The sequence below is a fragment of the Microtus oregoni genome, unplaced genomic scaffold (genome assembly GCF_018167655.1).
Source record: "Microtus oregoni isolate MIOR12 unplaced genomic scaffold, Mior012 000043F_ref0000047, whole genome shotgun sequence".
NCBI lineage: Eukaryota > Metazoa > Chordata > Mammalia > Rodentia > Cricetidae > Microtus > Microtus oregoni.
In genome coordinates this window covers 12,119,847-12,136,048 of record NW_024543210.1, presented here as the reverse complement: position 1 = coordinate 12,136,048, position 16,202 = coordinate 12,119,847, and the positions used below count along the sequence as shown (strand labels likewise).

Here is a 16,202-nt window from a genome sequence, read left to right as displayed (position 1 = left end):
ATTGAATCCTAGGAAAATCTAATTCCAAAACGGTATTTCTTAGCAATTCCAGAAAGGTTAAACTAGAACCCTGAGAACAAGCTAGAACCCACAAGGACAAGCAGAAGCATATATCTGTAGGTATCTTCAGCTCTAAGCTCAATGATGTCAGTGACCTACAAAGAAGCTACACACACTAGTCCTAGATTCCCAGGAGCTAATGAAGGTAATTCAAGAGATCTGGGAAAACTGCAGGGCTAGCAGATGTTCCATGCCAACAATATGATACAGCAGATTAGCAGCAACAGCATGTGGGGGCTAGAACATCACGTCACACCATCAGTGCTTCTGCCCCTCTATCTCACCCTAAATGTTTATTATGATCAGTGTTAGCCCAAAATCCAGAAGAAGTTCTGAGAAACAATTCCAATTATGCCCAACTCATAATACAGACTTAACCACAAAAGGTACAAAGCTCTCCTACCCTTATGATCAAATCCTGGGTCCAATATTTTGCCATAATTTTTATATGGTCATGGGCTTTGAGAGTCTTTCAAAGGCTTCCATGAAAATGCTCCTATGTTTCTTAGGTTCCAAAAACTGAATCAGCCAAGTCAAAGGTCTTAATAGTACCACTGTCCCAAATACTCAGAACTATCACATATGTGCAACTCTTCTATTCCATGCTAGTCTTGATCCTATCACATATGACAGGTTTATCAGCACCCACTGCTACCAACAATAGGATCTTTATTATGGTTTCACTATGGAGTAACCCTCAGCAACACCCCAAACAAGAGTATGCTTTTTAAGTCACTTTATAGACACTAACAGTCTAATCCTAAACTGCTGTGCAAGAGGTTTATTTGGAAGGTAATCCCAAAAAGATGAAATAAGGAGAAACTAGCAAGAGTAAAAGAGAGAAAAGAGGGTACATTATCAACTCAATCTAATCTAGCTTTTTTGAAGAACAGATGGAATGCCTCTGAGAATTTTCCACTCTAGAATCAATTCAGAGAAGTACATATATTATCAGCTCCCACACCCTATTAGTTAAGGTTGCCCCAGTGGACTATGAATGGCTTTCCCTTTGGAAGCAAACATTTACACTTGCTGAGCCAGCTCTCACCAGGATCCTAAACCTCAAGCAAGAATCAGTGTTCTTGAACTAAAAGTACAAAATGTATATATAGCACGTGTGCATCAAGATAAATACCATCAACCTGAAGTGGATTGCTGCTGACCTAGAACTGATAATCACAACTACACTTGGACTTCAAAGTGAGACACAAATGTCGGGATAATATGCATCAAGAGGTATGAGATACAATATCCAGGGGTGACACTGCCACCCTCAAGCCTTGGCAGGATGAAAATGTCAATGTCACAAAATAAAACATGGAAAGTTGGAAGAAGAAACACTGTTTAGCTTGGGAAACTAAGATATTTGTGGGCAATCTGAATGTTTGATGTGCATTGGGATGATGGAAATGAATGATAAGAAATACAAGAGATCTAAACTAAAAACACAAACTTGTCCAATAGTTCAAGCACTGATAACATCTTGATCTCCCAGTAAAAGTAGGTACAAGTAAAGAGGTCTGGAACATAGAGAATCAGAGAGAAAGCACTGGAAGAAGATGGCGCACGTTGGTGGGAGAAAAAGCAGGCAGGAGAGCATTCTACTGTTATGCAAGGAGACCAGTACCAATACTCAAGCACCAGGTGCTCCAAGGAAGTGAAGGTAGAGTCAAACCGAGGCATCCCATCAGACCAGCAAAAGGGGATAGGTTAAGGAACTTTGGAGGTTCCTACAGTCTCCATGGAGCTGTTAAGATGGAGGTCTGATACTAAAGCACATCAGAGTGAATAGATAAAAACACAGAAACAAGTGGAATAAACAGTCCATCCAAAATCCTTGTAAAGAGGAATGATAAGAGTTAACTAGAGGACTTTAGATGGTTGGTTGGTTGGCTGGCTGGCTGGCTCATATTATAAGAAAGCACAAGTATCTTTGTGGAAAGGAGAACATGGGGTTAGGGGAGTGAGATCTGAAGTAGCCAATTTTTTAGTATGTGTAGAACACAATCTGACTTGATCCTCTCTATTTAATATGCTTAAAATCTGCTTTTATTATACCAACTAGAAAATGTGTATTTTACAATCTCATTTTCTGGGAATAATCAAGTAAGATTATAAAACATCTTCCCATAAAATCTTATCTTTTCTTATTCAGCATTATGAAACATAATATTCTTGGGTTAATTTCAGTCCAAAGGTGACAATGGTATGCAGTGAGGAAAAAAAAAAGCCTGCTGTTGCTAATTGAAGGTTTTGTTTTTTCCCCCTTTCTGTCATGGGAGAAAATATTTATAAAGCAACTTATCAAGTAATCTACAGTTAGGAAGTGTCCAGAATAATCCTAACAGCACATACTTAATTGAATGCTAAAGCCTTGATTCCTATCTACAAAGTCCAAATAACTCAATTCTAGAAAATGCATGAGAGCTTGAAAAAACAGCAAAATCACTAGCACATTAGGTTCCTTTTAACTGCCAGGTGGTTAAGTTGCTCTGAGGCTGTTTAGATTTGTGGTTGGGCCTCAAACCATGTCTCTGGAGAGCATTCCACTGGCAGCCGAACAATGTTATATTTAATATCTGTTCACTTTAAAACAATGCTGCCTACTTTTCTCTTATTGCTGTGATCACTTATCTTAAAAACTTACTGTACTCTGGGTTATAAAACAATGTTTTATCATTTATCCACGTGATTCTGGAATTACGTGACAGAACACATACAAAAACTGAATCAAAACCAAAACATGTATAAAGCAGTAACTAACTGCTTCTCTCTCCCCAATACATGTGCCAAGTAAGTATAATTTAGAACCAAACTAAACACAGAACACTTGAAAAAGAAGAAACAGAAAATTAATCTAAGAATCTGGCATGAGCCATAGAAGGCAGAGAAACTGCCTTCAGATTGGTCCTGAAAACCTCTTCAGTGCAGTGTTCTGCAACTCTCTAAGTTTCACTGGTGCAGCCTACAAGTAAAAATACTTAGGATATTTTTCTGTATCTAGGATTTTTTCCAAAGACTAGAACAACAATTTTTTAAACAATGAAGCTGTTTCTTTTGAATAAAGAATTGCCTTTTCTCCACAATTCACAGAGGGACAAAACAATCATGCCCTCAAAACTTATCTTCCTGTCACCAAATCTACAAATGCACCTGTATCCTTTCCTCATTCCTTTAAAACAGAAGCTGTCTCTTTCTCACCAGTCTGCCCTCCAGCCCCAGGTAAACTAAATTCTACCCCTTCTCAGGGTTCTTGACACCATCACTCATTGTCTAGTGCAGTGTCAGCCTCTGTGACACACACTAGTGGTACTTTAGCATGATCTAGCATCAGTCATCTTGAAACAAGGAAACGGGGGGAAAAGCCCTCCCTGACACCCTATTTCAACCCCCTCCAGAACAAAGTCTCCCAAAGGTTACTTCACTTGCAATTTATTCTTCAACCCTTAACAAAGCTACTTGTGGTGAACAGAATCCACAACCCACGCACCCCATCCTCTTCAGTAGGCATCCACAACACCATAAACCTCTAGGTTTCTTCAAGCTCTTCCTCTGAATTCAATCTTTGATGATTCTTCACTTTTTTAAGTTTTTTCAGGACTTAGTTCTGAGTCCTCTTTCTATAGCATCTCCTAAAGAGATCTCTACTAATTTGGCTTTAGGGATATTAGTTCTGAGTTCTCTTTCTATAGCATCTCCTAAAGTGATCTTCTGTGCTAATTTGGCCTTAGGGATATTTACATTTTTGTGACATCAGGTTTCTTATTTGAGCCCAAACCTGCTTGAGCTTTCAAAAAAAATTCTTCTACTTACTTCCTGGGTATGGAAGTAAAATAGAGGTATACTTGAAGGAATTCTATAGGCAAAAATTCTTGAGACTGTACACAGGGCTGTCCTTTTATCAGTCACTTTTCTACATAAATGGGAAGTCCCATCATTAAATAGTCAGTTGAAGCACTCTGTCTTCTTACTATAGAATTCCTTCAGGTATGCCTCTATTTTACTGACTTACCATTTTGTCGATGACAAAAAAACAAAAACTCTACTAATAAGAGAATTCACTTTCTTTTCTTTGAGATAAAGTAAAATATAAAAACAGAATGGTCAAGATTTTATTTAAGTAAAACATTAGAAAGTTGACTGTCTTCCCACATTTTCCATATTATTTGTATTATGAACATATGTATTTAAATACAAGGGTACCTATTTATATCTTTTAAACCATGCTTTGGTACAGAAAATATAAAAGGACTATTATTAGGATTAAATAGAGTCGAAAGAAGAAAAATAAGAACAGTACAACTGACACCAGGAGAAAACTAAGGCCACGATCACAGTCAGATGTTGTGTACCACCCACCTAATAATACAAGTCTCCGAGGGTCTGGAGTCCTGCGCATGCCCATAATCTCAGCTTTGGGAAACTAAAGCAGGAGGCATACTGCAAGTTTGATGCTAGCTTGGGTTACAGCAAGAACCTTTAAGGAAAAAAAAAAAATCTACTCAGGCACCCACTCAGAGCATTCCTATGAATAACAAAGCAGCTAGTTCAAGGCAACACAGCTAGCTTTAGGGTAAGATAAAAAGGAATGTTACATCTGGAGACCTGAGAAAGGACAATATTCTACCTCTACAAAATGACACTATTTTCAACCTTAAATGGTTTGATTTACTGTTATCTGGATAATTTCTGTTAATACAACACTTGGGCAAAACTGTCTCTTGCAGCAAACTGATCGATGGTTCAACCCATTTTCAAGTAATGTGCTGGTTTACTACTTCTGCTGGGAAGATTATCATAAACTTGATGATTTATTATTAACATTAATTTCTTTTCTTACAGTTTTGGAAATCAGAAGTCTAAAACTGAGGTGAATCAAGGTGACTACGGAGCTGTGTTTCTCTTAGACATTCTAGAGAAAAATCAGTAACCCAACATCTAGAAGCTGTAGGTCTTGACCCTTTGCAGCAGTGGCATCATGCTGGCCTGCCTCCTCTGACTTCGGCTCTCCAACTGTCCTACCAGTGTGGTTAGATAACCTAGGACAACCTCCCAACCCAGGATGCTTATCACACATGCAAAGTTTCTTTTGCCATATGTAGCATACTCCCAGGATTCCTGGGGTAGAATCTAGATATATTTAGAAAGAGGAAAAGAGGTCATTATTCAGCCAACCACATAAGACTTCATTATGAGCTAATGAGCTGGTTCAATTAGTAATGTGCTTGTGACCTATTTGGTCACCAGAACTTGTGTAAGGAAAAAAAAATCTGGGTCTCATAATTGAAATACATACTCCTCCATATTCCAAATAATTTGGTATTAAAAATATTATTTACACAATTTTCAGGTCAGAAACACATAAATTACAAATGGTCCATACTCATTAGGCAGAAAGAGGCAGATCCCTGAGGCTCACTAGGCAGCTAGCATAAGCCTTCTTGGCAAGTCTAAAAAAAAGAGACAGATGGTGTCTGAGTTTGTTCACTAGCATCCACAGGCACAAACACACATGTGAATGTAAATCTGCACACTTGCAAGCACACACATTTTCACATGTACCTACAAAAACTCATTAACATTACCAAAATTATAAAATAGCATGTTAGAAAAATCTACACAACAGTATGAATCAGAAATGAAAACCCAATCAAAAACATGTTAAGTAAGCTAGGCAGTGATGGCACACACCTTTAATCCCAGCATTCGGGAGGCAGAGGCAGGTGGATCTCTGTGAGTTCGAGGCCAGCCTGGTCTACAGAGTGAGTTCCAGAGCTGGCTCCATAGCTACTAAGAAACCCTGTCTCGAAAAACCAAAAACATTAAAAAAAAAATTTAAAAACTTAAATAAAAGAGCTAAGATAGAATCCTTTTACGTACCAAGTTTACTTTCTCCATTCCAAATAATCCGATATTAAGAATATCATGTATATGACTTTTCAGAGGTCAAGAACGTGAAGATTATTTAAGAAGAGGCCCACATAGACAAAACTTGAATGTGATAAAATAACTATAATATCAAGTTCTATACTAAAACCTGGGAACTTGAGGATTTTGTGGGTAAAATGCTTGCAATGTGAACTTGTGCTCAGATTCTTAGCACCCAGACAAGCTGGGTATGGTAGTTGTAATCGCAGTCCCCCCCTCATCCATTTTTGCAAGCTCCCCTCCCGAGAGATGCCTCAGTCCAAACCTTGACACACCCCCCCCCCCAGAGCCAAGGAAGCCTGCCAAATCTTGACCCCTCCCCAGGAAAGGTCAAGACCACTCCCACAGGCTATCTAAACTGCTCCCCAGAAAATAAACACGTGGTCTTCCCTCTTTTCCTTCAGTGGTCTGGTCTGTGATCCTGTTGGCTTTCCATTCCCTCAGGGCCACCAGAGAGCGCAGACGTCCAAATAAACCTAGATATCTTTAATTTTGTCTGATTTGGTTTGATTGGAACTATTTGCATAGGCAGAGAGGCTCATTTAAGAAATATTTCTAACAAAAGTGCTTTCAAAGGCTAGAAGTCGATCTCTGTGAATCCAAGGCCAGTCCGGTCCACACAGAAAGTTCCAGGACAGCCAAGGCTATGGTCGTGTCTCCAAAAACAAACAAACAATGAAAACAAAAGGAAAGAAAAGCTGGGCTTGGAGGCATTAGACTGTGTCCTCTACTGGGAGGCAAAAACAGATCCTTTGGGCTTTATGGACAGCCAATCCAGAAAAAGTGAGCTCCAGGCACGCACACTCAAAACCTATTCTCCCTGCAGTCACGGGGACAACGTCTAATGGATGACTGAAAAAAGAGGAAAAAGTGATGGAGTCCACTTACAACATTAGGTATATATGAAGTCCAGAGAACTCACCTGATTTGGGAGGGACAACTACATTTGAACAAGAGGGACACACTGCTAGAAAAAAAACACAGTGAGGTTAAGATTCTATTTTAGAACCTATCCATGATCCCTGACAAAAAAAGAAAGAAAAAAAGTAGGAATTATTACACCTTAGAGGTGAATACAAAGATCTGTAAATCATTCAGAGAATTCAAAGGTTATGCCTGTGGCAGCCTCTTCCCTCCCCTCCCACTGCATTTGAGGACTGACATCTCTCAACCCGAAAATAACTGTGAAATTCAACCAACACAAAAAGGTGTCAGATTTTCCTTAGAGGAGCTCTCACAACTCTCTTGTTCACATGAAAGAATCCAATCCTGCCAATCAAAACACTTCTATCTGCAGCTTCAGGATGCTGCCTCGCTTTAAAGCTGAGGTTAATGTTGGGAAAAACACATTGCATCACCTGAGGCTTTTCCCCAGACAGAAAACATAAAATACACTTCAATTCCCTTTGACACGGAGTTGAGATGCCAATATATTTGCATAAATAGATTATTTTCGCAAGTTCTGACATTCACAAGAGAAATTTTAAAAGGGATTTTTTTTTTTTTTTTAGACTCCCAAGAATCTAGTTGTAGGGCATGGGATTGTGGGACAACAAACAGCAAGACAGCTTGGTAGGTAAAACTGAAGCCTAGTGCCCTGGATTCAATCTCTAGAACCTACATAAATGTGGAAGGAGAGAACCAACTCCCTACACATCAGGGACTGTTCGTTTTTAGTGGGATACTACATGAATCATCTGGTAAAATTAATAATTTTTAAAAGGAAATAACAATTCTTGACCTTTGTCTACTCCACAGAAATACCATAAAACACCAGCTCAATTCTGGTAAGCAGTCTGGATGTCATTATGAGTAAGAAAATTCAGTCTCAGAAAGGCAATTTATTCTAGGAGCAAATTAAAACTACGGTCTATACTCTGACCTTTGTTAAATCTTTACTTAAAAGACTTCAAATATGAATACCAGTACTCAAACTTTATAGGAAAACGCCATAGCTGGTAGCTAATAAAAGTAAAGAAGATGTTTTGAGAGGCATCACAAAATAAGAAAACAGATACCTCCAATGAACAATAAACACAAAACCTTCAAGGAATAATAGTAAACTGACTCTAGTAGCATGTAAAAAAGATCATGATCACAAAGGGTTTATCCTAGAATATGAGGCCATCTTAATACCTAATAATCAATGTAATAAACCTGATCAATAAAACAAAGCTATATCATCACTTTAATAAATGAAGAAAAGCATCTGACAAAGTCCAGCACTCTGTAACAATTAAACAAGGGAAAAGAAGACTTTCTCAGTTTGTACAAGGCATCCATGGGAAACCATAGTCGGCCCTGTAATTAGTGACGGTTGATTAATGCTTTCCGGTAAGATAAGACACTAGACAGGGATGTCTACTCGTGCCGATTCTACTTGAAGAGTGAACATCTCTAGCCAGGGCAATTAAACGAGAAAATAACACAAAAAGCATTCATATTAGGAAGGAGGAAGTAAAACTGACTTTCTCTCTCTTTCTCTCTCTCTCTCCCTATCTCTATCTCAAACACACAATATACTCATGTATGTATATAAAGATAATCATGATATAATCTAGCAAATAAAAATACTAAGACATACACTAAGGTACTATTAGAACTAAATAAACTAGTCTAGCAAGACTGCGAGACACAACAGCTCTCTAGATACTTACAATTAACATTCCAAAAATAAAATAATTTTATTACTATTATATTATTTTACATCAAAAATGAAATACTTAAACACAATAGATCTCTGGACACTTAAAATTAACATTCCAAAAATAAAATAATTTCATTATATTATTATACATCAAAAATGAAATACTTAGGAATAAATTTAACAAAAGAAAGAGAAACTTAAACTCTAAAAGCAAGAAAACATTGTCCAAAAAACGAAAGAAGAGCTATACAAATGGAGCAATATCCCATGTTCATGGACCAAATTTAACACTGCTAAGATGGAAAAACTCTGAAAACTAATTCATTGCAATGAATTATGTGTAATCTATATCTATGAATTCAGTGTAATACATATCAGAACATCACCCAAATAGTTTCTTTGAAGAAATGGACAGGCTGATGCTAAATTCATATGTAAAAACCAAATAACCAAGATAATCTTGAAAAAGAGAAAGTTGCAAGATTTGTACTTTCCAACTTCAAACTAAGTTTGCAACTTGCAGTTTTTATAGTATTAGCGTAAAAGGAAGCAATGGAACAGAATTTAATCTAAAATAAACCTATATGTCTTTGCTTAGTTGATTTTTTTTCAAAGAAGGTGCCAAGACAAAAAGGGAAAGAGCAATCTTTTCAAAAGTGGTACAAGAACAAGAGAATATCTACACATAAAAAAAAACTGAATCTGAATCACTACCCCATATAATACATAAAATCTTGTCCTAGCAGCTAAAGGTCATAAAACTCTTAGAAGAAAACAGAACCAGAGAAAACAGGAGGTGAGGGGAGGCAAATTAAAACCTTTCATGATTCTCAAAACACTATCCCTCAAAAGATAAAAAGACTATTTTTAATGAAAAAATTTGCAATAGTGTACCTGATAATAGCTATGTATCTAAAATAAAGAATTTTCAATAATACAAAAAAACTAGGATGTCTAAGAGCTCCAGGCCAGCCTGGTTTACACAGTGAGACTGTATCTCAAACAGAGGGGGGAGAAAGTAGCCAACTGCAAAATAGGTCAAAGACAGAAGTAAACATCTCTCCAAAAATATACAAGATATACGTGTTTATCTTAAGTGCTAAAAAGCAACTGCGACATCATTAGGGAAATATAAGTCAAAGCCATAATGCAAGCTGCCACTTCACCCACTGAAGGATGGCTGAAAGTGTAAGGCGGCAGATAATAAAAACTGGCTAGGCTATGGTAAAACTTAATCTCTCATACACTGCTCGTGGAAAAGTTCAGTTTGAAAAAGTTTGGCTCCATAAAATCCAACAATTTTACTGTTGGCTAATACCCAAAAGAAATGAAAACAGATATATAAAAATTTTTATTTACAAATGTGCATGGAATAAAAAGTACAAACAACCCCAATGTCAATAAACTGAATGGATAACTAAAATGTGATCTATCTAATACTAGAAAATACAATTTGTTCACAAAAAAAATTGATACATGATACAATGTGGATGAATCTTAACACCATGTTCGCTGAAATAATAGTTACAAAAGTGTACAATTATATTGTAATAAAATAATGGACAAATATATAAACAAAAAATAGATGGGTGGTTGGTTAGTCCTGGATAGTGGTAATGTAGGATGACTAATGTAAATGAGCATGAAGTTTCTTTATAGGCGATAAAAATGTTTCAAATTAGATTTCAGTGACAGTTATATATCTCAGTAACTATGCTACAATTTGTTGTATACTTCAGAGAGGACTGTATGGTATATTGCTGTATACCTTAGACAAAGCTATTTAACAAACGCAACAAGCAGCTTTCACTGTGTTCTCCTGGACCACTTGTTTGAGGAGAAGCCAGCTTCTGTGTCCTTCCAACACTCAAGCATCCTTATGGGAAGGGCCACACAGAAAAGAACTGATACAGCCTCCCCAATACATATGAGTGAGCAGTCTTTGAAGGGAAGCCACTAGCCCCAGACAAGTTCAGCTGACTGTAGTTCTGGTTAACATCTTAATCATTTCAGGATTTTTAATTTATTTTTTAATTTCACATATGTATGCTGCATTTACATCCTTTTTCCCTTGTCCCTTTTCTCTTTCAACCTTTCCCATACCTCTCCCCTTGCTCCCTTCCAAATCTGGGACCCCTTTTCCTTTAACTACTATTGTTACATATATAAAACAATAGTAATTATATTATATTATAAATAAATATAAATGCAACCTGCTGAGTCCATTTGGTGTTGCTTACAGGAATATAATTTTAGGGTTAACCACTGGTATTGGATTAGCGGGCCCACTTCTGGGGAAGGTTGATTCTCCCTCTCTGAACTATCATTAATTTCCTAGCTCTTCATCTGGGAATAGGGCCTAGTGAGACTTCCCACTGATGAGGGTCTGGGCAGAACTACTGACTCACAAATCCCTAACAAACAGAAACCATGTTCTATAAGCCAACGGAGTTTCCATTGTTACTACATAATAGATAACCTTCGGCAACACTCTCCTTAATATTAGGCACTATCCCAAAGACAGGAATCAAAGAAATTATGTGCCCAGCAACCCTTCTTCCTCTAAGAGTTTAGTTTATTCTTATCCATAGGTTTGCTGTAGTTGCTGGCATTTTAGGACATGACACCATCGCACAATGAGTCAAAAACAGATACCTGACCAAAACTAAGCCAATAAAGTCCTTCTTTCAGAATTTAACTGAAACTGGCAAATGGACACTGTCCTTCAACAGCTGAAGTCATAAAATGTAGAACTTCAGTGCTGTCCATTTTCTACCTCCTGGGAAGAAATTAGACAATGGATGAAGAAGAATTAAGACTTGATACATGGACTAGAAGAGATTTAAGACACAGCAGAGGCGATGTATGTCTCTGATTCTAGTGGTTCCTTAGACCTCTCTTTCCACGGAGAAGCCACTTTCTTAACCTCAGCATGTAAAACAGCACTGAACACGTAAGAGATGACAAAGTATTTGTTGAATAAATGAGTGAGTAAAATAATCTCCATTGCCGGGCGGCGGTAGCATGCGCCTTTAATCCCAGCACTCGGGAGGCAGAAGCAGGCGGATCTCTGTGAGTTTGAGGCCAGCCTGTTCTACAAGAGCTAGTTCCAGGACAGGAACCAAAAGCTACGGAGAAACCCTGTCTTGAAAATCAAAAAAAAAAAAAAAAAAAAAAAAATCTCCATTTTCCAACTAGTTTTCAACCAAGTTACATTTGACTATGTAACTTTTAAACTTTCTTTTGTTGCATTTATATATTTTGTATCTTTCTACTATTATACTTAAATAATATAGAGCTGGGCATGGTGGTGAATGCCTTTAATGTCAGCACTAGAGGCAGGCAGATCTCTGTGAGTTTGAGGCCAGCTTGGTCTACAAAGTGAGTTCCAGGACATCCAAAGTAGTTAGCAGACAGAGAAACCCTGTCTTGAATAACCAAGAAAGAAAAAGAGAAAGAAGGACAATATCCTGATTGCTGGTTCATATGGACTCTTTCTTTACAGCTAGACAGCACAACACTTTTCTTAGTCATCTTTGGTATCAGCAATACCATGTAGGCTAGAAAACAGAAAATGTTCAAGAATTTATGATTTGCTTGATCCTGAATTCTGTAATTTTCAGCTTTTATAGTTACTATCATCAATTTATCAAGACCTAACATCTACAAACTTTGTCCTTATTTTTCATCCAATTGAATTCACCCCACAAATATTTGAACACATACCACAGGCTACAGGTGGACAGAAAAAAATGGGTTTCTGCCCTCAAGGACTTTACTATCTGATACAGACAACTCAGCATGTGTGTAAGAGAGTGTGCACACCTACATGTATGTGAGTATGGATTTGTACATACCACTGTATCCATCCTTACCTTCCATCTTATTTAAACCAAGGCCCTTTTGTTCTTCACAACTGTGTGTACCAGGTTAGCTGGCCTACAAGCTTCCAGAGACTCTTCTATTTCCAGCTCCCTCATGGTGCTATACAACAAGCACTAGAATTACAGATACACACTATGTCTTGGGCTTTCTATTATTGTGAAGAGACACCATGACCATCACAACTCTTATAAAGGAAAGACATTTAATTGAGATGGTAGCTTACAGTTTCAGAGATTTTGTCCATTATCATCATGGTGGGGAGCATGACATTGGGCAGGAAGACATGGTGCTAGAGCAGAGCAAGAGCTACGAGTTCTTACATCTTTACTTACAGGCAACAAGAAGTGGTCTGTCTCACTGAGAGTAGCTTGAGCACAGAAGACCTCAAAGCCCACCCCCCACAGTGACACACTTACTCCAACAAGGCTACACCTACTTCAACAATGCTACACCTTCTAATAGTGCCACTCTCTTTGGGGGTCATTTTCTTTCAAGCCACCACACACTATCATACCTAGCTTTATTGTGGGTCCTAAGAATTCAAACTCAGGTCTTCAGATTTAGATGTCAAGTGCTCTACCCCAAAGAGCCATCTCCTCAACCCCAGGTAAACATATTATTATAGAACTGTGTGTTGTGATGGGCAAGACATGCACAAACTGCTCAATAGCAGAAAAACTACAAGGAGTTTACACTCTGCTTGGGAAGGCAAGACAACTATGGAAAAAGATAATAGCCAGGTCATGTGGTAATGGCTAACCACCCAGTGACTTGTTTGTTTTCCAGGTACACTAGATGGATTCATACATTTTTCAATAAGACCCGATTGTGAAGTAACTTTAACCAACATTTCCCACTGCCTACTATGTGCCAGGTACCTCATTAACATTTCTATACTGAATGTTAGTTAACAGTGCCTCATTCAGTTCTCACATTTGACAGATGAAAGAAGTAAGCCTGAAAGAGTGCAGTGACTTCTAAGTCTACAGAGCCAACAAAGTGACAGAGCTAGTGTTCATCACTATGTCTGTAAGTCTACGTCCAAGTATGCCACAGTCTACACCCTGGAGCCATTCCCATGTCCTTAGACTGAGTTTCGAATTGCATTTTCATTCATCCTATGGCACACAATACAATCACCAACTACTAGCCTGGTACGCTAGGGAAGGGACCACATCAGATCACATTACTGGAGTCTAGCACCTATTATATAAAGCACCAAGTGTTAAGAGGAACATGGATGAGTGACTCAAGTTATATTGTGTTTTTGACCATTACATGTAATCAGTTGTCCAAGTATTTAGCAATAAATTGATTGTTCCTTTCCTTTGACATTAGCAATGAGCTCAGCACAATCTCTTCATCCATCAGAAAAAATTCTAAATGCAAACTTAAAGCTGATGATTCACAAAGTTAGCAGAGTAGGGGAAATAAAACAGTGCTTATTGTTTTCTACAGAGCTAGCAATGTTTGCAAAATTCAGAAACTGAGCAGTTGGTGTTTGCCCCTTGATCCTTGAGCAAGATTGCTGCTGCACCAAGATCAATGGCTGAGGCGTGTAAGACATCAAGCAGCGTTTGCAATACTGTGTGATTCCACACACACACAGAGCAAGGAAGGAATCATTATGTAAGATAGGGAAAAATCCTCCCTCTAGAAAGCTCGTGGCACTGCACCTGGTGTAAAGTCGGTATTGATACCCGATAAATGTATACAGAGAAGATGACTGAGAAGCCTGTTGAGAACATCAGCTGTTGATTAAATTTGGAGGGAAATGTTCAGCCACGGAAGTCTACACAGGTTATGTTAGGAACTAAAAATACTATGGAATAAGTGGCGCGGGATATGGTATAGAGTCAGAACGATCAAAAATGACAATACTTAAAACTGTTGAATTAAGAAAGCATGAATTTGGCATCTTATACCTTAGTATAAGACTAGCACCCAAAGGAATGCTAATTAGCAATCTCATCAGAAATAACAAAAACTAACTCTGAAGCAGAGCTAACTTTGCAATCTGTCCCAAATAAATGCAAGCTGGAACCTACCACTTACCCTCTCTATCCAATTAATAAAGAGTCTTTTGGGCTGTAGAGGGGGCTCAGTCGTTAAAGGCTAGGCTCACAACCAAAAATGAGTCCTTCAGTGTGCCAAAGACATTGTGTTAAAAATCTTAAGCCACTAGCGCTAATAACAAATAAGTTATTAAAATGCATTCTCCGTTCAAAAACAAAAATGAAGTGTAAGGGGAGACCCGACTCCATGACAGTAGTGGAGACCCTAACTGTACCACTGGTACAGGTAAGGATTTTCCGAAATAAGCCCCGGTCTTACACAACGGAAAAGCAATTTGATAAGTAAAAGGCTTAGGACACACAGCTTTATTCATCTCCATCACCGAGGATGTAAGCGCTGAAGTCTTTTACCTAGAACTTTACATTTATAATACAGGCTGCTTCCCAAAAGACACTGGCAAGAAATTCAAGGCAAGTATAGTACTTCAGGATAACTCTAGGAGAAAGGACTACGCGAAGCTTCTTTACCTCACTAGATACTATCCAGGGGCCAACTACCCTCCGCGTCTCGGCCGCAGGATCGCTATCCCTTAACGGTGGTACAGGTACACACACACACACACACACACACGCACACACACACACAAACACTCCCCACCCCACCCCCCGCAGTTGGACCCCCCGTAGCAGAGGTGCAGGTTGAAGTGAGTTCACGCTCCACGACACCGCGCGGCTCAGCTCACGCCAAGGCAAAAAGCAGCTTTCGCTCGAGACAGCGCGGAGTGACAGATGTGTCACCTGTGCAGGAAGGGGGGCGCGAAGGCATCTTCCCAGGCCAGTACCCAGCACTGGGGTCCCGGCACAGGCAAACTTTCGGGCCCCTGCCCAGAGCCTCCCGGGACCCCCTGACTCTTCTCTGTCCACCAAGCCCCGCCCCCGGCCGGTCTCCCCCAGCCCGCGCCCCCCTTGGCCTGCGCGCGCCTCAGAGGGCTCTAAGGCGCGCCTCCGCGGCTGGCCCGGCCGGCAGAGGGCGGGGTCGCTCACCGGTCCGCAGCTCGTGCTTGACAGTGAGGAGCTGCTCGCAGCCGTCCCCGCCGTCCCCGCTGGTGCCCGCGCCGCCGCCACCGCCGCCGCCCTCCCCCTCCATCTTCACCCTCTTCCCGATCGCGCGGGTCGCACGGAGGGGGACCTGATGGGACAGCAGACGCCCCGTCTCGTCGCAGCCCCGGGAGCCGAGCTACGGCAGCGCCACAACTCCGTCGCCGAGACGAGTCTCTTTCCCGCTCTGGCCGTGCAGCTCCTCCGCCTCCTCCCCTCAGCGGGCACCGCTAGTACGCCGCAACCCCGCGCCCTGCGCCTCCACCTCCTCCGCCAGGCCGCTCCGCCCACAGCCAGCCGCGGAGACAGCCCCGAGCCGCCAGCGCTATTGGGCGCAGTGCGCGCGCGTCTGCCAGCGCCCGTTCCCATTGGGCGGCCCACGCTGACGTTTCACGAGTCGCCCCGCCCCGCTGCTCGAATTGTTGTTGCTTGGCGGGGAGGCAGGAGAGGGAGGAGCGCGGACGCTCCGATTGGCAAGACCCAAGATTCGGCCCCACCCACTGCCTTTGGTGCGCACGCGCAGGAAGACCTTCCCTCTCCTGACCTCCCCAGAATGGTCACACCCCTTA

At 40.2% G+C, this 16,202-nt stretch overlaps 1 protein-coding gene across 2 annotated transcripts in view; it reads right to left on the bottom strand.

The window, feature by feature from the left end:
- The window catches only part of Rps6ka5 (ribosomal protein S6 kinase A5), a 189,507-nt gene extending 173,591 nt beyond the window's left edge, over window positions 1-15,916 (bottom strand). For both annotated transcript variants that reach the window (XM_041633200.1, XM_041633202.1), the window contains exon 1: window positions 15,580-15,916. In XM_041633200.1, coding sequence (XP_041489134.1) covers window positions 15,580-15,682 — 103 coding nt within the window. In that variant the 5' untranslated portion in view covers window positions 15,683-15,916. The remainder of the gene's footprint in view (window positions 1-15,579) is intronic.
- Window positions 15,917-16,202: the final 286 nt, after the last annotated feature.